The following is a 22,564-nucleotide window of genomic DNA, read 5'->3' on the forward strand; positions in this document are numbered from 1 at the left end:
CGAAGACGCTCCATAGAAGATGCATTTCAGCTCAGTGCCTTCCCCCCTCTGCCTCTTCTACCGAGTGTAGGAGAGTAGGATCTGCTTACTATGGTTACCCCAACTTTTTGCTGGTGTTTCACTGTTTTTCGACTTTAGTCTGGCTTGGGCCCTGCTATCCAGGACCCTAGCCTAGCTGTTTCCTCTCTAAAATGATTGCATGTACTTTAGGTACACTCCAGGTTGGTTACTGGGGTACCCTTGTGAGTCCCTAGTCTATGGTACCTGAGGTACCAAGGGCATAGGTACCCCAGAGGCCTACCAGGGGCTGCAGCATGTATTATGCCACCCCTGGGAAGCCTTCCAAAATGACACCACTGGACTGCTACTGCAGACTGGGTAAGGTGGTGCATGCACCCCTTACTAAGATATAGGTTACCTATATCTACCTATAATCACTGACACATATAAACTTATCAGTCACTCTTATGGCAGGCCTTATCCATCCTGAAGGCAGGGTGCTTGTTTTTGTGTTAGAGGGTGCCCATGCATGAGCAGGACCCCTCTGCAGCTTTCGAAATCTATTCTCTGAAGCTGTTTTGTGATGCAGCCAGACCATATACTCCTAAGTGCATTATAACCTTGCGATAAATGCTAACTTTGGAATGGCTGCATGTAAACATGTTGTGTTTGGTGTCGAACACTTTGGAATCCTACCCCTTCGCCCCCCGCCAGTCCTGGAAGCGGGGGTAGAATTCCACCCTTCTAGAGGGAGAGACCTGTCCACACTGGTCTGCCCGGTAATAGTTTAAACGAGCCCCAGCATCACAAAATGGATGCTGCAGCCACAGACATGCGTCGGACCTCCTGCTGCTGTACGAAACTCCAGCAGGGGAGGCCTGGACAATAGGTTTCCTGTCACAGGGAGGTGTAACCACCTCCCAGACAGGCTTTAGTGTATTGGGGCTGGGTGGGGGCACTCTGAGAGTGCCAGAAAGTCTACTTTGGGGGCACATTTGGTGTACCTGTGTATAGTCCAGTTCAGACCGGTGGCAGGGATGCTCAGCCCCTGCTCTGGCGTGAAACTGGACAAAGGAAATGGGTGTAGCCACCCCTCTTTCCAGACCCTCCCATAGGTGGGTCCCCAGAATTTGTCCAACCCCCTTTCTTAGTATAAGTAAGGGACCCCTGGCAACAGGACGAAGGTAACTCTACTTTTCCTTGGGCTTCCCTGGTTGCTCCAGACGTGCCCTGACTCTCCACCGCGTGTTGAGTCCCTCAGACCTTGCTGGTCTGCACCAAAGCATTTCTTTGATTCCTGCGTGGGTTGCTGTTGCCAAGGCTTATTGGGTCCAATCCGGGCACCGACACCGCAGCACTCGACATCCTTCGTGGGACAGCTCGAATCCAGATCCTGGTCGTCGTCGACGCCTCCTGGTCCTAGTAGCTGAAGAGTCAAGCTTCACCTGAAATCACCCAACATCGGTGGGCATCCGTCTATCATGCTCCTGGTCACAGGCAAGTGACCCAGACTCTGTCCCCTCTGCTCTCAGGTTCTTCTCATCTTCGATCCAGGCTTGGATCACCCCGGACACTTTCCACTTGGACGCCAGCAGCACTTTGCTGCAGATCGCCATTGAAAACTACGACGAAACCCAACACCAAAAGACACCTATGCACCCGGCTTCCCTGGGTGAGGTAACTCGAGTACTCCTGTGCTCCCGTGGGTGTTGGCTCTAGAACCCCCTAGTTCTAAAGGGGTTTGCGCCAAGTCCTCTTCTAAGTGTCCTTTATCTTTAAAATTCCAACCGCAACTTTCCCCATGGAAGTTAATGGTGATTCGTGGCTGTGTTCACACACCGCACGCGTCCCCCGTGGGTCCCCTGTGTCACTACCTTGGGTGGTTCCTGGTGGCCCCAGCGGTTCTACAGGCTCTAAGCCTTGTGTCTATGCAAGTCGTCGTGCTTATACCACTTTATTAATACATGGTTTGGTACGCCCCAAGGGCTCAACGTATATTGTGCTAATTTACTGTGTGCTATTAAGTTTTCCTTATGAACTTTTGCCACTAGTCTCATAAAGAGACTAGTTGGGTGTGTTTAGAATAAATACATATATTTTATATATATATACCTGGTGTGGTTCTCCTTTCATTTGGTCATTCACGAGATTATAGACTGGTAAAAAAAGGCTGCTTTACATTCCTCCAAGACTTAGGCTGAAGGCTGCTCTCCACAGCTACCACTAGGATAGCTTTCTATGAAGGGTGCTTAACCTACCATCAATAAGGGGTCGTTTGGACTGGTGCAAGGTGCCCACTAGAATAGTGGACAGCATATGCCAGGCCAACTTCTCACACAGGGTTCTGAAGAAAATTAGGAATGTCTGTACCCAGGGTATTCTACTGGCCCATGATTGACCCGTGAGCAGTGCGGTCCCCGAAACATCTGAGCATGTGCGTATGCCACAGGTCCGTGCGCTTTATTCGGTTAAATTGAACCATAAAAGAAAAACACAAATATTAAAAAAGTACAATTAGAATTAATGCAAAATACAATAATTCGACAAAACACATGATTCAGATCATCATTGAATCCAATACTTTCAAAAAAGTGTATTTGAATTTTGTCAGCCATACAACTGGCAGTCCAAGAACACATGATCGTATCATACAAATATATGAAGATACATTAGTAGGGTGAACATGGCATTCCATTGTTTTATGGGAACATGCGTGAAATCCTACTCTCCCCGGTAATTTGTGTATATTCCCTGGCCCCTAGTCAGGACAGTATCCTGTTTAATCATTTGGAGACCCTGGCTTGTACCTCACCGGTGGCATTGTGGAGAACCTCACAGTATCGGGATCTGACTCTGTGTTCGTTGTCCCAATAGAGGCGGGGACTAGAAATGTATCTGCGTGAGCCCGCCATGTGCATGTCACATCTTTGATGTTTATCATCCTTTCTGCTTTGGTGTAGATTTGTCTCCTCGGCTAAGGTCCACTACGCCATGTCTTTGTGCCATAGCTCTGACGTAGGGGCGTACTGATATAGCCATGCAATAGGAACTCTACGGTGAGCCAACACCATTGACAACTGCCCAAATATATTAAGTTGTCTTACCGCCCCGTTGATGTCTAACTAGTCCCAACAGGCAGTATTGGGGAGTCAGTTAAATGCGTAGCCGCATGTCACACACCAATTCGTCGACTACACGCTGCTAGAAGGAATATATTGCCTCGCCTGACCATGCCAGGTGCAGAAAATCCGCCCCTCTGGTGTCACACCTTGGATTTGTATCTAGGTGTGACTGGTCCAGTCTAAGAAGATGTGTGGGCAGAAAATAAGTTCTTTGCAGCAAGTTGTAGTGTATCAGCTGAAAGCGGGCATTACTGAAGACTGTCTCCGTTAGTTTACATGCTTGCTGCCAGTCTGCCTCCTCTGTCAACGTGTAGATTCCAGGCCACTAGGGCTCGTTGAGGAGCATCTAATGTGTCTGAGCACATTGCTGTATAAAGATGTGTGACTAAGAGTCTGTTCGTACCACGTGAGAAGGCTCTTGAGAGTGTGGGACGATGGCGGAGTAGCGGGGTAACATGGCCAGGCGTGCTTAGCCGTCTCTGCCAAGCCTGCGTGTTGCAGAAACTGTCCCTGGCCCAAACCAAGCTCATCCCGGGCATTCTGAAAGGAGATTAAATATTCATTGAGGTAAAGCGCTCCCCATTTTTCGCAACCCCCTCCTTCCAAGCTTGAAAGGACATATTAAGTGTTGTCTATCTCCCTGGCTTGAGAATCCAGATTGTGAGCTCCCTGTGAAATGGTGCCCATCTTAAAACAGCCACCACAAACCGCTTCCATACTGTGGCTGTCTGTCTTACTATATATGAAGTGTCCCTTGGCGTGCCCCTTTCCTCCATTAACAGCTCAGGGAGGCGTCCCGCTTCCACCTTACCCTCCAATAGCCGTGTTTCCCAGTTTGGATCCATGTCAAGTAATCGAGCCTAATTTTGCCGCTGACCAGCATAAATATAGAGGTCCAGGTGCTGGACCTCCAATCCACCCAATGCATAAGGCCTGGTCAGCGTTATTCGACTGTGTCCACCCGCCCACAAGACGATGTAGGGAGTGAATTTAACTGGTGAACAATGAGGTCAGAACGGGCCACATAGAGTTTTGCAGTGCGTACAGACATCTCAGCAGAAGAACCATCTTCGAGATGGGTAGCCTGCCCATCAAGGACAGGGGTAGTGTGTTCCACAAAACCTCTGATTTCTTCAGAGAATACAGGAGTCTGCCCATATTAAGTCGCAGTTGTTGCACCCTACTATGGGCTATGTATATTCCCAAGTACCTGAATTAGGTTAGTTCCCAGCGTAAACCTGGGAGAGGAGAGCGAGAATATAAAAGATTTAGAAGGATTTATTTGGAAGCCCGATATGTAGCTATATTTCTCTGGGAGATACAGGAGCTCAAGCATTGCTGTACGGGGTGACAAAATATAGAATAACTCATCGTCCGCAGACAACGATATGACATGATGCGTTGCCTAGATGTATGCTATGTGACTGCAAGTGCTGTCTGACCTTGATGGCCAACGGTTCTATTGCCAGGGCAAAAAGGAGCTGGAACAGCCGGCAACCCTGTCTGGTTCCACGGCCCAATGTCCAGGGCTCCGATCGGATCTGATACACCCGGACCCTGGCAACGGGGTTCGAGTAAAGCAGTTTGAACCATTCCTGGTATCGTGGGGTAAAGCCTACCACTCTGAGAACCTCCAATAAATATTCACAGTGTACCGTATAGAATGCTTTTGCTAGGTAGATAGATACCAGAGCCATCTCATCATCTCAATCCTGGGTTTCGTGTAGTACATGCGTGAGCCATCTAAAATTCATGCCTGTGTGTCTGCCTGGAATAAAGCCACACTGGTCCGAGTTGATTATTGTGATTGGCTGATATGCTGCTAGATTTGACTCCCAGTCTTAAGAAGCGAACAGATTTCCCCCTCCTGCATAGATGGTGGAAGAATCCCTGCCTCTCTTGCCTCAAGAAAAACTTAAAGCAGGCTTTGCATTGTCTCCACTTTAATAGAATTCAACCGTAAACCTGTCCCCATCAATATACCTCTTCCCCCCCCCCTCCCCTCGGGTCTTCAAATGAGGGAGCATACCCATTGCCGCTTCCAGTTCCTCGACTGCTAGGGGAGCCTCCAGCTCCTCTTTAGCCTCATCCAATAACTGCAGGAAGGCAAGAGTCTCCAGGAATGGGATGTACCCGGCCAGGGTTGATGGCAGGGTCTGCCTTATTGACTTCCTGTAAGTTGGGCCTGAATGTTTCCGCTGTGCCCTGCCTTGTAGCAAATAGCCTGCCCTGTGGGGTGAACAAATGCATTGTTTGGGGGGAGTTACTCTCTGCGTTAAACATATACCAAAAGGTGGCCTGTTTTTTCTCCCTCCCTATGTAGTCGTTGCTTGTACTGTTTCATGGTGTATTTGTCGAGTCTGGACCGGAGATCCTCAATGCCCTTCCGTACTTCCTGTTCCACTAACTGTATGTTCGGGCATGTCAAATCCCCAGATTGCACTGTGGTTAACTGTGTTTCCTCTGTATGCAGTTCCATTTGTAGTAGGCAGCGTACTCCGCACAATAGTCCTATACAAATCCCCCTCAGTACTGAATTCGGGCCTCCCACTCAGTTACCCTATTCATTGTGGAGCTCCAGTTTATAGTCAAATGGCCTGGGTTAGTGTTTCCTGTCCCACTGGATCCGTTAGTACCTCCCCCGACCTCCTCATCTCCCCAGCGCCATTCACAGTTGATAGGGGAGTGGTCAGAGAGGAAGTGTGCCAGGTATGTCGACTTCATACTTCCAGCATTGCATGGCAGGAGCTTAATATTCTATCTAGCCTACTAAAGGTATTATGTGTCTTGGAGTGACATGTATACACTTTTTGGGTGGGCGACTCTGCCTCCATATGTCTGTAAGTCCCAGATTGTGCATAACTTCCTGTAGTGTGGCTGTCATTAGCAGCTTGATTTTTGCCCCGGGGGGTGACCTGTCTAAGTCGCCATATAGGACACAATTAAAGTCCCCCCATCCATAGAACAGTAGTTTTCATCTCCTGCATCACCCAGTAATGCATATTCTGAAAGAATGTTTCGTCGTCATTGTTGGGGGGGGGGGGGGGGTTAAGGAGTGTATTCGGCCTATGAGAAAGAGAGCCCTGCAAAAGTATGTATCTCCCACCTACATCTGCTTTCGAGTATGTCGGTGAAAATGGGTCGCCTGATGCCACCCATATCAGTGTACCCCGGGCATAAGTGGAATATGAAGAATGATACTTGTCGCTGCTGAATTATATTCCCCTCTTTTGTACCTGCTTTGGTTGCCTGCATTTTGTTAGTCTGTTCAATTAACATGATTTGTTCTGTTGTCTTACTGTTTAAAGTTTGATTTCAGAATGTAGGTCCCGACATATGACGGTGGGGTCCCCAATTGATCGTAAACCCCAACTAAGTTTTGGAAAGCGACTGATGTATTAATTAATGGAATTACAAAATGCCCATTTGCTGGGAGTTGTAAATACTCTTGGCTTACATTTTATATGGCAGAAGCGCTTCTAGTACCTATTAAAATGTCCAATATAGCACAATCTTCACAAGTGAATAATGTTGCTAAATTTTTGAATCCTCAAACTGCATTACGTCTCAAAAATATTCACTACATTCCTTAAATTCTGCATTAAAAAATTTCAAACTTCAGTTTGTCGCTTCTCCTTTTTTTTTCAAATACCCCTCTCCTTCCCTTCCATCCTCCGCATGCCTCCTCTGTCTAAGCACAACCTACTCTGACACATGCACCTTTGGCTATTCTGTATTTCTGCAAATCTCACACAACTCACTTACAAGATCACAATCTTTCCTCCCTCTGCTGAAAGTTATACCAATGAAACCTAACAATATCTAATCTCCTCTAACTCCAGACGTGGGTCCCGGGCTCACCGTGCCACTGGATTCAAGCTATCCTGGCTGATGAGGGGTGAAACCCCGAAATCGGTCCTAGGATGCTTGTTTCCGGCCCTGGGAGGAGGACCTTGCTTGGCGGTTCGGGCTGGACTGTTCCCATGAGGCACAGGGTCAAGACTGATTTGCATATGGCCAGGTCTAAACTGGGGTGGCATGGTGAGCTAAAGACCGATGGATTTAACCCAGATCTCTTGACTGGGGGAGACTGTTTTGATTTGTGCTGAATTCCGTCCATCAATTGTGTGTCTTTTGCTTCTGTAAGAGTGCAACACTAATCCTGTGCCTCTTGAGAAATGAGAGCACCCTATACCGCTTATTTTACGAGCCTAGATCCCTTACATTCCAGGTCAGGAACCTGTAGGTACTTTGCATTACACTTGGAATGCTTTTGTATCATCTCTCCCTTCCCATGTGATTCCGCATATGTCCTGACTGCCTTCGAACAAAACTCTCAATGAAGCAACGGAAACAAATGCAATAAACAGCTCTCACGGACACACATAGATTAACTATAATCCTATCTGCGCCCACCAACTGCATGAGCTACATTACCCCTAATCGTCCAACTGGGACAGCGAGTACTAAAAGCACTGACTCCCAGCCCACCCATTGATAGCAGCCCCACCCTGTGGATATCTTCACCATTCAGTATCAGTGATGTTGTAATAATCCCATTGGGTGAGTATAGCAACTGTTAGAGCGACACTCCCTGCTGGGCCCAGTCAAGGATGGTGCACCCCCATTACTGAGTCCTCTCTGTGCCTGCACTGCCCCATACCAGCACCAAGCCCCTCTATTTAACAATGACACAGCCAGCCGTAGTCTCATGATTCCTCAATTGGTGGAGCCTCCTCTACCACTGTATTAGGTACAAAGTCTGACTACATGTCCACCATTCCTCCCGCTGAGGCTAGACCCATCACGCGAGTGCCTGCTGCATCCCCAAGCTCAGTTCCTGGAGACTTCTGTATGTGCATGGGGCTGTCGTCCCTGATCATGACCCTGTGCGGGCCGAGGGGCTCCGTGTTGGGGTTTATGGATGATGCGCTGCTTCTGCGCCCTGTTCCCCCTCCAGTGTAGGTACACCTGGATCCCTTGCGGCTAGGACCAGGCCGGGGTGCAGGTACCACATCTCATTTCCAACCAGTCCCAGACCTCCTCTAGTTGGTCAAATAAATAATACTTCCCCTGGAACAATACTTTTAACCACGCCAGGTACAACAGCATTTACTCCAGTATTGGAACTTTCATAGATTCACATGCCTGAATCATTCCCCGTTGTCGAGATGGGAGTCTCCGGTATATAAAAAAGCAGTGCTTAGTAGTATAGCAAACTGAAAAGAGGCCTAGGCCCATTTCCCTTTTGCAACCCATAGCCTTGGTTATGTAAAAAAGGCCCAAACTTTTCCCTGAACCAATCAGAGCTCCTCACCCTCTAGAACACTTCTGAGAGAACCTTCTGCCCCTCAGATTTTTCTACCGCACGTTGTGCTAGGGAGTCTCCTTTGAGCTCTGCTCAAGTTCTTTACTTCTACAGTATTTTGGCTTAGATTTGAGGTTTTTCATCTACCATGTCTAAGAACGAGAAAAAAGGATTATTTAGAGCCTGTTCCACCTGCTCTAAGAAGAGGCTTTATACAGATGACCCTCACAAGGACTGCATCTACTTTCTCTATCCAGACCATAAGGCAGCAGATTGTAAGGTATGTCGTACCTTTTCAAATAAGACCTTGAGAGATCGTGAGGGAAGGCTACTGATCTGGCTTCAGAAGGTCAAAGCCAGGAAGGAAATCCTCTCAAGTGAGAGTGAGGAGGAATCTGTGGCGTCTAAGAGATCTCAGAAGAGAAGTAGATCTCCTCAGACACATTCCTCAGGGGAAAGACCTGAGAAGGCCCCAAAAAAAACCACTCCAGGGTCTTCAGGGCGCAGTCCCTCAAAATCCCTTTCAGTCTCAACTAAGGGGAAGAAGGGTTCTGCTGGTGAGGTGAAAGGAGGAAAATCCACCTCAGATCCACCACAGTCACCTCAGAAGATCAAGATTACCATCAAACGGTCTTCTTCTACGCCTTCTGAGGAGAAGGGTACTGTTTCAGCTCAGTCGACGGGACCGTCGACAAAAAAGGGACCATCGACGACGACAAAAACACCTCCGTCGTCGACGAAGAAGGATAATGTTAAGGCTGGTGAGTACACAGCGTCGACGATTTCACCGTCGATGGCGATTTCGTCGGCGGTTTCACCGTCGACGAGGACGTCGACGAATGTGTCGGAGGACAGCGTCGACGGTAATTACAACGTTGACGGTGGCGTCGACGACGATGACTTGGTCGACGGAAAAAACACCAGAAAAAAGGTTGGTGCCTTGGGAAAAACCTATAACACCGGAGGTTACATCTCCGAGCAAGGTCTCCCCATTGCTGCCATCTCATCTGCTGGAAGAGGAAGATTCGGAAGAAGATAAGTATGGAATTGCCAGTAGCCCTTCGCAATTGCAGGTCAAGTATCAGGAGGAGGATTCTGAGGAGGAATATGGGGGTTATCAAGAACAACCCCAGGAACAGCACCTGTATCGCCAACAGCAACGTGAGGAGATGACAAGTGTTCCATCCTCTTTGTTGAAGGATCTCCAGGGAATGTTGGAGGATTATAGGAAGAGATACCCAGCGACTCCAGTCGCTCAACAGGCCCTAGAGGCTACTCCACGTCCACGATCGATTCCAGGGACACCAGTTCGGAGGAGAGAGATTGTGCCGGAACCGACTGCTAGGTCTCCACCGCCGACGACACACCACGATACCTCGGATGATGATCATGAGGATGGGGAGATTGCAGACACAAGTGCAGAATGGCATGACTATATCGCCCCATCACCTTCAACTCCTCCGCAGAGACCAGTAGATTCTCCACCGGAGGACATTGGTGGATTTCATAATCTGATGGAAAGAGCCACTAAGAGGTTTGCAAACGGAATGTTTTTTATACAACTTCAAAGACTCGTATCGAAAATCTGTACGATCCCTGCCTATAGTATCTCATATTTGGAAGGAAGGATTATAGGTCATGGAGACGCCAGCGACAGTAACGCCGGTTCTGGCCAGACTGGATAAAAAATATAAGACGCCTGTTGATGCTCCATCTTGCCTTTTGGGTCATCCCAAACCGGATTCTGTTATCACTCAGGCGGCACAACAGAAATCCAGGAACCCATCTGCTCCGATTGCAACACCTCCAGACAAAGAGGGCAGAAGGTTGGATAATGCGGGAAAACGATTTTCATTAATGTCGGCTCTGCTTGTGAGAGCTGCTAATGCCCTCACTATCTTGGGAAGGTATGACAGGCAGATGTAGTGTGACCTGCCTCCATACGTTAACCTAGTGCCGGAACCCGAGATACAGGAGGCGAAGAAAACTCTCATGGAAGGAATAAGGACTTCGGCTGAAGTCATAGACTGCGCTATGGATATAGGTACCACGGCATTTAGATCCTTGGGAGGAGCTGCGGTCCTGCGCAGGCAAGGATGGCTGAGAGCAACAGAGTTCAGGCCGGAGGTGCAAAACAAGATTTTAGACCTCCCTTTCAATGGAGAAGAGTTATTTGGAAAACATATTGATGATACTCTAGAGAGTATCAAGAAGGATACTGATCCGGCAAAGGCTCTGGGAACACTGCAATATAGAAAAAACCCTTTTCGTGGCTCCAGGGGTAGAGGACAGTCCTCGTATAGAGGAGGATACCAACAGGGGAGATGTTCTTCTTCTTATCAGTCCTCATCGCAGCCTTACCGTCAACAATACAGCCTGCATCAGTCAGGAGGATATACAAAATCAACTCCAAGAGGACGTGGTGGCCGGGGAAAGGACAACACCCGTCGACAATAACAACCTCCGTCTTCCGGCTCTGTCAGATGCTCCCCTGGGTGGAAAGATTGCTCACTATCTTCACAATTGGCAGAAAATAACAACGGACTAATGGGTCCTCAAAATAGTTAAATTCGGTCACACCCTAGAATTTCTTCAAGCGCCCCCTTGTACGCCACCGATGCACCAGAGAGCCAACCATCTGCATCAACTCCGACAGGAGATTCGGACAATGCTCCGAAAGGGAGCAATAGAACCGGTACCGAAATCCCAGGAAAACAAGTGGTTTTACTCCCGTTTTTTTCTTATCAAGAAAAACAAGCCCCAGTGGCGACCCATTCTGGATTTTAGATCCTTAAACACCCATCTCAAGAAACAATCTTTCAGGATGGTATCTCTGCAGGACATCCTACCGTTATTAAACCCAGGAGATCATATGACCACATTGGACCTACAAGACGCGTATTTCCACGTGCCGATACATCCTGCACACAGGCAACTGGGTAGCCGGAAGACATTACCAATTCAGGGTACTGCCATTCGGCTTGAAGTCAGCGCCAAGAGTTTTCACGAAATGCCTGGCTCCAGTGGCGGCTGTGTTGAGAGAAGCAAAGACATCAAATATTTCCTTACCTCGACGACTGGTTAGTCAAGGCACCATCAAAGGTACAGGCCAGAGCGTCAACACAGGCCTGCATAGACTTATTCGCCGATCTAGGATTGACTCTTCACGAGGGAAAGTCAAACCTCCACCCAACAAAAGTGATCACATTTCTGGGGGCAATATTGGACACGGACTGAAACAAAGCGTTTCCCTCCGAGGAAAGACAACTGAGGATTGTGTCCCTCTTCCAAGACTTGGTAAAAAGAAAGTCTCTTTCAGTCCGCAGGTACAAATCCTTGCTGGGCACGATGTCCTCTTGTATTCCACTGGTACCTTGCTGCAGGCTAAGGATGAGGCCATGGCAGGAACAGATCGTTCTCCAATGGCGTCAGGCAGAGGGATCCTTCGGCGATACAATAAGGGTGACACCAGTGATGATACAGGCAGCAAAGTGGTGGACACAAAAAGCAAATGTGTCTCAAGGACTGACGTTTCTGGCAAGAGCGGCTCCGCTAGTGGTATCGACGGATGAGTCGTTAGAAGGATGGGGAGCTTTCCTTCAGGACCTTCAAGTCAGTGGTCGTTGGAAGGCACAGGAGCAGCGATTACACATAAATCTGCTGGAGCTCAGAGCGATCCGCTTGGCATTACTGGCTTTTCTGCCAAGGATTAGATGTTCGCCGGTGTTGGTAAGAACAGACAACACTACGGCGATGCATTATGTGAACAAGCAAGTGGGAACGAGATCTCTCTCCCTGTCTCAGGAAGCCCAGGAGATATGGGAATGGGCTCTTCAGCAAGGAATATCATTGGCAGCAGAACACCTCCCGGGGGATCAAAACGTCAAGGCGGATACTCTCAGCAGGCTCAAATCGTCCTGCCACGAATGGGAGATAGACCAGGGGATCCTGGACAGCGTCTTTCGAAGATGGGGAACACCGATAGTGGACCTCTTCGCTACAAGGCGAAGTGGAGAAGTGTGGCTCACTGGTTAGAGGAGGCAGACCCTGAAGCAGAGGTCAGACCGGGACCAGGGTTCAATTCCCGACGCGGCAGGGTCTTGAGCTCAAATGTCCACGGACTCGATAATTCTCGCTTCGGTGCCTACTCAAATCAGGGGTTCACACTCTGCAACTCTGGGCAATAGCTTGCTCAATCTCCACTACAGCCCCCCGCAGCGGGATGCCTGGCTTTCACCTTGGGGGTGCCCAGTAGGGGCTATCTCACAGGGAAAAACCAGGACGGGTTCCCAAAGCAAGCGCCTTGAGACCGTTTGGGGTGATTAGTGCGCTATATAAGAAGCCACACATTTACATAAACATTTACAAGGGAAAACAGAAAATGCCAGTACTTCGCAAGCTGGCTTCCCCAGAAGGGATCTTGGGGGAATGCGTTTTCCATGGCATGGTCCGGCATCTTTGCCTACGGTTTTCCTCCAATTCCTCTTCTCCCCGGCGTACTGGTGAAGATCAAGAAAGAGCCGTGCAGGCTGATCCTAGTAACCCCGTGGTGGCCCAGACAACACTGGTTAACGGAACTGCTGCTGCTGTCGGAGGACTGTCCAATTCGGTTGCGCCTATTTCCATCGCTTCTGACAATGTCCAAGGGGCAGGTGCTCCATCCGGACCCGAAATCCTTGCGATTAGCAGCCTTTCTCCTGAACACTGTGAGTTTAGCCATCTGAACATCTCACATGAATGTAGGGACATCCTATCCAAGGCCAGAGCGGAGAGTACCAACAAAAGCTACAGGATGAAATGGAACAGGTTTTGTCTGTGGTGTAAGAGACATGATGTTCACCCTCTTACTGCTGCACCTCATCAAATTATACCTTACATTCTGCTGTTAGCGAAGTCAGGATTAGCACACGCCTCCATCAAGGTGCATTTGGCTGCGTTATCCCACTACAGGAGGTCATCGTCAGGCCCATCTTTATGGTCATCAAGGATTATCAAACAATTTATGAAGGGGATATTCAAGGTCTTTCCTCCAGTAAAGCCTCCACCACCATTATGGAATCTAAATGTTGTACCCTCTCAATTGATGAAACCACCGTTTGAACCGATACACAGGGCAGACCTGACGTTCTTGTCCTGGAAAGTGGCTCTTCTCATTGCATTGACTTATGCGAGAAGAGTAGGTGAAATACAAGCGCTCACGATTCAGGAGCCTTTCTTACAGTTTCAGGAGGATAGAATGATTCTCAGGACAAACCCGAAGTTCATTCCTAAGGTGCCAACTGATTTTCATTTGAACGAACCATTGGTGTTAAAACGTTTCTTTCCGCATCCATCAACAGCGGCAGAACGAGTATTGCACTCGCTGGACGTTCAGAGATGTATGAAATTTTACTTGAAAGAAACTAAGGCGTTTCGCAAGTCTTCTCAGTTATTCGTCGCCTTCAGCGCACCCAGGAAAGGTTTCCCACTGTCAAAGAGGGGAATTGCCAGATGGATTTCCAGTGCAATTGTCTACTGTCATCAAGCTGCTGGAAAGCCTTTGAATGCACGAGTCCGTGCCCATTCCACGAGAGCGGTGGCCACATCCACTGCACTGTTTGGAGGAGTGACAATCCAGGATATCTGCAGAGCAGCAACCTGGGCATCTACGCACACCTTCACCAGGCACTACTGCTTGGAGGCAGCCGCAGAATCGGATATGGCGGTGGGAGAGGCGGTACTGCGGAATATCCTCCAGTAACGGTGAGCCTTTCTTGCATCCCTCCATCCATAATTTCTCTTGTTTACAAAGTCACATTTTATATAAGTATGGATATATGTATATAAGATTATGCTTCATTTTCTAATGGTATTGCATGATTATGTAATGTATCAGGAAAATGTGCTTTGTTTTTTCACTGCTCGCTATCCTGATTCAGGCATGTGAATCTATGAAAGTTCCAATACTGGAGTAAGAAAACAAGTTACTTACCTGTAACTTTAGTTCTCCAGTATTGGAATCTTTCATAGATTCACATGCACCCACCCTCCTCCCCTGAGAGGCTCACCTCGGATTTAGCACAAGAAGTGTGTTATATGCACAAGTGCGCGAAAAATCTGAGGGGCAGAAGGTTCTCTCAGGAGTGTTCTAGAGGGTGAGGAGCTCTGATTGGTTCAGGGAAAAGTTTGGGCCTTTTTTACATAACAAAGGCTGTGGGTTGCAAAAGGGAAATGGGCCTAGGCCTCTTTTCAGTTTGCTATACTACTAAGCACTGCTTTTTTATATACCGGAGACTCCCGTCTCGACGACGGGGAATGATTCAGGCATGTGAATCTATGAAAGATTCCAATACTGGAGAACTAAAGTTACAGGTAAGTAACTTGTTTTCGTATTGCAGGTTTGATGAGCAGAGTTTTTTTAATTTAGTTGAAGAATTTGCGCTTCTCATGCATATGTTTCATGTACTGGGGATATATGGAGATGCAGCTGTTACCAAACTGAATGGCGGACTTTTCTCGGCCTGCGCACAGTATACAGTCACAGTCCCTATAGTTAAGGATTTTGGCGATTAGGGCCCAAGGAGGAGCACCAGCTGGCAGCAGCAGGGTCAGGACCATATGGGCTCTTTCTAACACGAAGAATTGGGAGAGGCCCCGTGGTTGCAATTCTGTGCATACCCATGTTTCCAAAAATAATTCTGGTGTTGTGTCCTTGACTTTTTCTGGGAATCCCAACACGCAAATGTTGCACTGACGTGAGCAGCCCTCTGCGGCATCTGCTCCAGGTCCGTGTAGAAGTAGTCATTCGGGCAACCTTTTCTTTCAATGCCGCCACTTCCGCCTGGAGTTCAGTAATATTCCACTCTGCTGTCTGTATTTTGTCTGCAACTTTCCATAGGTCGGCGCGTAGAAAATTCACATCTATAGAGATTGCCTTAATCTTATTTTTAGATGCTGTGTGGGAGCCATGGATGGGTGCAAGGAGCTCAGATCAGGATGGCTCTAGGCTACCGTCAGGGGGGTTGTTCTGTAATCTCCTGTTCCCACTGCAGCGTGAGTTTGAGGGGATTGCTGCCACGGCGTGGTGTATTTTTGATTGTATTGTCTGAATGCGAGTGTGGGGCTCAGTCTTTTCCCATGGCTTCCTGCTAAACTATGGAGGCCCTGCGGTCTGCCAGGGCAAGTGCCCTCACAGAGAGCCCCCTGTATCACTCTACGGATGTGGGGCCGCCCTGCTCCGAATTCTGCCGCTCGCTTACTGAATAAACTGTGGAGGGCCCCCCGCGTTGTAGTGAATTGTGCTACTGATCCAATCCGGGCATGGTATCTTAGACTCCTGTAAACGCATGGCCTAATCGCAAGCCCACAGCTGGACAGCTGCCTAGGTGAGGCCTGCTCCTGCCATTGAGAGTGCTGTAAGTATGAGCAATTTGTGGCCAAAGGTATTGTCCCGCACCCAGGGTTATTTGCCTGTTACTTCATGTGAGGCCGGTCGGCCAATTGAGCTATTCCTAGCAGATTGTGCCAGGGTCTATCTCCCTGGCTGGTGTCTCCTGCGTCACGCTGTCTTTCGAATAAGGGCTCACAGGCTTCTCACACACCCGTTGCTTAGCGCCCCACTACTGTCATAACACCAGGGACTGCAGAGGGGGTCATCCCCTGTATGCTTGTCACCGTTGCGGAGCCCCACGACATCCCTCACTTACCGGGGTCTCCATGAGGAAAGCTACACTTCGTTCCAGCGGCTCGAAGGAGGCAAACAAACACCACAGCAGGCCTGCAGACGTGTCCGGTGACAGTCAGGCCCGATCTCCTTCTCCAACGGGGGCAAGCCTGCATGGCCCAATCCAGCCAGCAGGTTGCTGCCCCCACCACTAGCACTTAGAGCCGCTGTAGGGGGGAGGTGAGTGCTGGCTCGGTGCTACCTGCAGCAAGGTCACGTCACCCACCGCAGCCAGGGCCACACCTTAGTGTTGCGAGGAAGGCCCCCAATACAGGCCGCTCCTTTGGAACAGCTCCAGCCTCCCTTTATGACTGGCCTGACCAGGGCCTCCGGCACGTACAGAGAGACTCCGACAACTATAACCATAGTGAGACCTAGGCACCCCTTGTAGCCTGTAGCTCATCATAGTGGTGTGGGAACGGCTCGAGAATGCCGGTCGCTCCTCCGGATAGATCGGGCTCCTCCCTCGAACAGGCCCAGCCTGGACCTCTGGTACCAGCACAGGTATACCAGCAGTAAGTGTTGCTGTAGCCCCAATAACCGCTTTTACAGGCTTTCAGGAAGCACCCCTGCAAAATTTGGGCAAAGATAAATTAGGAATTGCGATGTGGGCTAGCCGGGAGCTCTGCGGCCCCCTCATTGAATAAAATACATAGTCCCCTGACAATCATAAATATAAAATGCAATTTACAATTATTAGAATTTGATCAGTAAGAATATAAAAAGGAACAAGAGAGACCAACATGATCAAGACATTTTTACTTGTCCAACTTCTTTTTAGTTTTTACCACAGCAGCAAGATAATTGTACACCATATTATTATTATTGAATTTGAAGGGCGCACAGCTACCACAAAGGGTTTCCCGGCGCCAAGGAGGAAGGGAGGAAAAAGAAGTAAGTGAAAGAGCTAGAGTTAGAACAGCCAGGTTTTTAAACACTTGCGGAAGGCACTGATCGTGTTTTCATCTCGCAGGTAGGGTGGTATAGAATTCCATAGGGGCAGTGCTATGTAGGAAAAAGACCTGCCTCTCATACGAATAAGTCGGATTTTTGGAACAACAAACCTGGTCTGTTGGGCGGAGCGCAGGGGATGGGCAGGCTGTTAACATTGAACCAAATCTTGAAGATATTACTTGGCCACATCTATTTTAATTTTAAACATATAGCACAGAGCTTTCAATTTCACCTGCTTCCCCACCATCGGCCAGTGTCAGTCCCGTAGGGTCCCCGAGACAGAGGAGAACTTAGACAAACGACAAAGAAGTCTAGCTGCTGCATTTTGCACCAACTGAAGCATCTGGATCGTCGCTTTGTGGCTTCCCAGGTATAAAATATTACCCTTCTCCATTTTAGAAGTGACCAGGGCATGGACTACAGTTCTCTGTGATTAAAGGGAAATCAGCCATAGAATCTTCTTTAGCCATTTCAAGACTGTGAACAGGTGAATGACACCTTGGCTATTTGTTGTTTCATTGACAGATGTTAATTTACGATTAAACCCAAAGTCCAAACATGGTTCACCTTCGTGGGGGTGCTCCCAGTTCTGGGAGCCAATGTTGCAGTCCCAAAGGTCGTGCCTTTTGCCTAATATCATAACTTCAGTCTTGTCCCCGTTTAATTTGAGCAGGTTGCTTTGCAACCAGGACGGAACTTTACTTAGTCCTGACTAAAGGTGTGAGGGTCTGAGTCCCTTAGATAAAGAAAGGGAGAAAATTATCAGAGTGTTGTCAGCATATTTAAAAAGGGACAATCCGGCATCTTCAGCAACCTCTGCTAAGGGCCGGACATATATATTAAATAGCACTGGGCTCAGTACAGAGCCCTGTTCACTCCATGTGGGGAAGGATGAGAGTTAGAGCTTGCCGATACTGAGAAGACCTGGAAGGTTTGGTTCTTAAGAAAGAAACGGAGCCATTCCAAGGCCTTTCCCCCCAAACCCAGCGACTGTAAGGCTCTCACCAGGATGTGGTGTGTCACTGTGTCGAAAGCAGCGCTGAGATCCCGCAGAATGAGTGCAGCCGTTTCATCATCATCTATCTGGTGCCTTAGCATTTCCATCACCCCAGGAGAGTGGACTGAGTGGATAAACCGGCTCTAAAACCCGATAGTGAGGTCTGAAGGAAGTCCTGCGATTCAGCAAAGGAGGTCAACTGGCTATTAACATGCTTCTCCAAAATTTTTGAAAAGTTGTGGAGCAACAAAATAGGTTGGTAATTGGACGGAGTGACAGCGTCGGAGTTGACTTTCTTTAGGAGAGGGAGAACCATGGCATGTTTCCATTCATGCTGGACTAGGCCCTACTGTAGAGATGCATTTAAGAGTGCATTATTGTCAATAGTATGGAGGTGTGGAGTTGTGGAGTTGTCTCAGCACATGAGGAGGAAGGAGATCGAGGGGGAACCGGATTTAGTATTCGCCAGAAGGTGATTTATGGGAGCTAGGGTCCGGAGGGGGCTAGGGTTTGGGGGTGGAGTCCAGGTTCCCAGTTTGAAGGAAGATGTGATGTTGCCTATAAGGTCTGTGGTATCGGGGTCCCGTCTGGCATTGGGCGTGCCCACTGCCGCAAACAAAGTATCATGTGGGTTTTTGCTTAGCAGCGCAGAATGTATATTTTCAACTTTGTTAGTAAAGCAGAGAGCAAGTTCTTCACATTGACTATGGGTGAGAGAGGTGGAAATTGTCCTTTTCTTCAAGCCGGATCGCTCTTTTGCCACTTTAAATAGAGTTTTAGAGCATTTTGTAGCCTGGGGGACTTTTTGTGAAAAAACAATGCTCTGACTGCTTTACAGAGAGTATGGAATTTACATAAGGCCTTTCTGTATATCGTTTTTGAATCTTCATTATAGTGTTTCCTCCAGCACCTTTCTAACGTTTTACACTTAGACTTTTCGCTTTTAAGCCTATTGTGAACCAGGGGGCTGGGGGCAGGTGTCTTCTTGAGGGTTTAGTAAACAAAAGGAGGCATGTTTCTACTGCTTCTAGCATCCAGTTATGGATACGATTGTGATCTTTAATAGAACTTTGTTTGAGATCAGGTCTATTGTCGACCAGAAGCTTATTGAAGGTTGAGACATTAAGCTTAGCCCATCTTCTGATTTACTGTTCCAATGCCAATTAAAACGGCGGAGGTGGAGACATCACTTTCAGTGTGAAAGGTCCTGCAAAGAGATCAGACCAAGATAGAGGAAGGGCAGGGAAGCTACTGAGGTCTGGCAGATTCGAAAAAATAGAGTCTAGCAGGTGACCGGCTACGTGAGTGGGATCAGATTTACACAATCTCAAATTCATCACTCTTAAGTCAGCCATAACTGATGAGCTTTTGGTGCATTTTGGGTCATCTATGTGAAGATTCAGGTCTCCTAGTATTGTAAAATTAGTATCCTTCAAGCTGGGAGGGGCTGCTAGGTTTGGGAAGGAGAGCGCCCATGGCCCCGATGGGCCAGGGGGGCGGGACTGTAGTATACCAGGGAATATAAATTTGGGCTTATGCTTAATTCTAAATACTAAGGCTTCAGAGTCCAGAGCTGTGAAATCTTCTATTTTACATTCAAATTAGGTTTTATAGATGACAGCTATGTCGCCACCTGTTTTTATCTGCCTGTCTTTCCTAATAATAGTGTAGTTAGGCGGAAGAGCTGCAACTACATCAGGGGCTGAACTTTCCTGTAGCCAGGTTTCTGTTAAAAAAACATCTGGCTGACTATCTGTCAGTAGGTCAAAAATATGGGCTTGGTGTCTGGACAGCGACAATTGATATTGTAAAATACAAATTCCTTGTGGCATGAACGTGCATATCGGAGTGTGTTACTATTGGAATTCCCTGTTAGGTGGAAGCAGCACACGCTTACTTCGTTTTGAAGCTTTCTATTGTGTTCATTGCTCCTAATAGAGGAGGTTAGGGAAAACATGCAGTGCTTGCACACAAGAAGGCCCTCCCCTATCTTAAGACTATTGCACTTAGGGAGAGAGGCCTGACGCAACGTCAGCAGTTCCTGTGCTGATTAGATTAGTCCCGTCATGTTGTACGTGGACAGGCCCAGACAATCTTATTTTTATTTATTTTTTATTTTTTATTTTGAAAGTTTTATATAGCGCGAACAAGATCTTTGCAGATATCAGAGCGCTTTACAGAGCAGGGAATACCAAACAAAAGAAAGAATACGTGAGGGAGCATAATAGTACAGGTGAAACAATAATGCAAGTACATAGTCATAATAGTAGGTGGAAACAATAATAAAGGTAAAACACATATTCGTAGGGATGTAGCAGAATAATACAGGAAAAAAATCTTGGTTTTGGCGCGCCCGCTGCACACGTCTGCTCCACGGCCATTTGATAGAGGGCCGTGGCGTAGCGTGGAGACTACAGCGCTAACTGTGGTACGAGTGAGGCACCAGCTAAAAGGCCTCCTTGTGGCCGATTGGGACAGCGATTAAATTGAAGTCACCTCCCAGTATCAATATTCCCATGGGTAGCTCCAGTAACAGCGTACCCACATCTCAGAGACAGCGGTTAAAGAGAAAAATTGATTAAATTGACGGAACGCCATAGAAAAGACTTGACCAGTTAGCGCAATTGAAGATAAAACATGGCTGGTTTACACTGTTTAAAATTAAGGGACTTTAAGAGAGGATTTAAAAATTGAGATCTCTGATCCCAGTATAGGCCACAAAAGAAGAACGTGAAGTTGCGATTGAGGAGCAATAGAGTCGCAAGGTGGCAGGTTTTTCGCATTATATTCGTTTGATGATGTCTGGGCACCCTTGGCAAGTATGGCTCAATATTGGAGGTGCATAAGGGAAGGGAAGAAAAGATGCAACCAACCCCTTTTCTAATTCAGCCTCTACTCTCACTATCAGATGACGGGTGTGCGCAGTACCGTTTATGGGGAGCGATTAGCCTCTCCTTTGAGATATCTCTTTCAGATGGCGGGGGTGCATAGTAAGGCATGTGGATTGACTGGCCTCTCCTTTGCCATCTCTCTCTCAGATATCCAGTGTGTGTAGTGGTGAGTGGAGAGGAACTGGCCTCTCCTTTCACACCTCTCAGATAATGGGTGTGCGTAGTAGGGTGTATGGGGAGTGACTGACCTCTCCTTTCAAATCTCTTCTCCCAAATGATAGGTGGGCATAGTAGGGTGTGTGCATGGACTGGCCTCTCCGCCACTGCTTGTCCCAATCCTCTTCACCCACCCTTAATGCCCCAACACCCCAAATAAATCGCTCCACTGGCTTTCTGATGTAGGTGAGGGTATGCGTTGTATGAGATGCCAGTAAAAAGATTTGAACTATTAAAAACATCCTGTAATTGTTGATGTGTAAAAATCAGTGAATACTATATGAATTTCTTAAAACCCTCTTCAGTGCCAAATGTAAAAAATACACTGCAGCTCTGGTTGTGTTTTTGAACTGGGTGTTTGATTCTGCTATACGTGATACCTCCAAAATAGCTGACATATTTATATCTACATATATTGTTTTTCAGATGTTTCTTTGGATCATTCTGAGCTTATTTCAGAGCTACTAAAGGAGTTGTCGAATCACAATGAAAGGGTGGAGGAACGAAAGGCAGCACTTTGTGAGCTCCTCAAGTTTAGTCGTGAAGATTCTTTTGGAGTATGGGATGAGCACTTTAAAACAATATTGCTTCTGCTGCTTGAAACACTTGGTGATAAGGAGGTAAGATAACACTTTGTTTCATCCAAATGATTTGAAATATCAGTGATATTATTTAACATGTCATGAGTGATGTAAAATGTGAGATCACAAGCAGTGCATGACGGAGGCACAAATGATAGTTCACTAAGTTATTACAGGCGAATTTCAGTTTTTTTTTTTTTTTTTTAAACATTAGTTTTTATCTCATTTGAACACCCAGCTATGTCTCTTTGTCCCTTGTTTTTTTTCAGTGAATTTCAGTGCGCTTTTTGAAGCATTAGCCTAGATATTATTTCCATGCCTAGCAACAATGTTGCTATAACATTTTTTCTGAGAATTTCTGTGGTTTTTAAATCATTTTAAAAACAGAGTATATATTAGGGCGCTAGGTGGCGCACTGGTGTATGGACGCCTCTTCGTAAGGCTCTCACAGCCTGGCGCAATTAATCCTCAAATCGATCCTTGCACCGATATGTGATCGGGCTGAAACTGTCACCACCTGCTGAGGAGGCTGCCCGGGTGCTCCGGTGTAATTTTCAGGCTGCTCGCTCCTACCCCACGGCTGACGGAGGCTCCGTTGTGTCCAGCGACCTGGACTGCTGGAGGGCTTGAGACGGCCGGCCGGCCTGCCACACAACACGAGGCCGAGGATTCAGTAACGGCTGCTGGGCCCTGGCAGGCGTGAAATTGACGGAGCGGCGGGACGCGCTGTCAGAGCTTCACTCCTCACAGCGGCGCTTTGAAGATAGCGGGACTGCCGCTCGGCCCATCTGCC

General features: G+C 47.7%; 1 protein-coding gene across 26 annotated transcripts in view; it reads left to right on the plus strand.

Annotated features, from left to right (window-relative positions):
• CLASP2 (cytoplasmic linker associated protein 2) overlaps positions 1-22,564 on the plus strand; it is a 2,039,150-nt gene that overhangs the window by 1,857,979 nt on the left and 158,607 nt on the right. For all 26 annotated transcript variants that reach the window (XM_078688301.1, XM_078688302.1, XM_078688307.1 and 23 more), the window contains one exon: positions 21,617-21,810. In XM_078688301.1, coding sequence (XP_078544427.1) covers positions 21,617-21,810 — 194 coding nt within the window. The remainder of the gene's footprint in view (positions 1-21,616; positions 21,811-22,564) is intronic.

The sequence above is a fragment of the Lissotriton helveticus genome, chromosome 4_1, assembly GCF_964261635.1.
Source record: "Lissotriton helveticus chromosome 4_1, aLisHel1.1, whole genome shotgun sequence".
In the NCBI taxonomy this organism is placed as follows: Eukaryota; Metazoa; Chordata; class Amphibia; order Caudata; family Salamandridae; genus Lissotriton; species Lissotriton helveticus.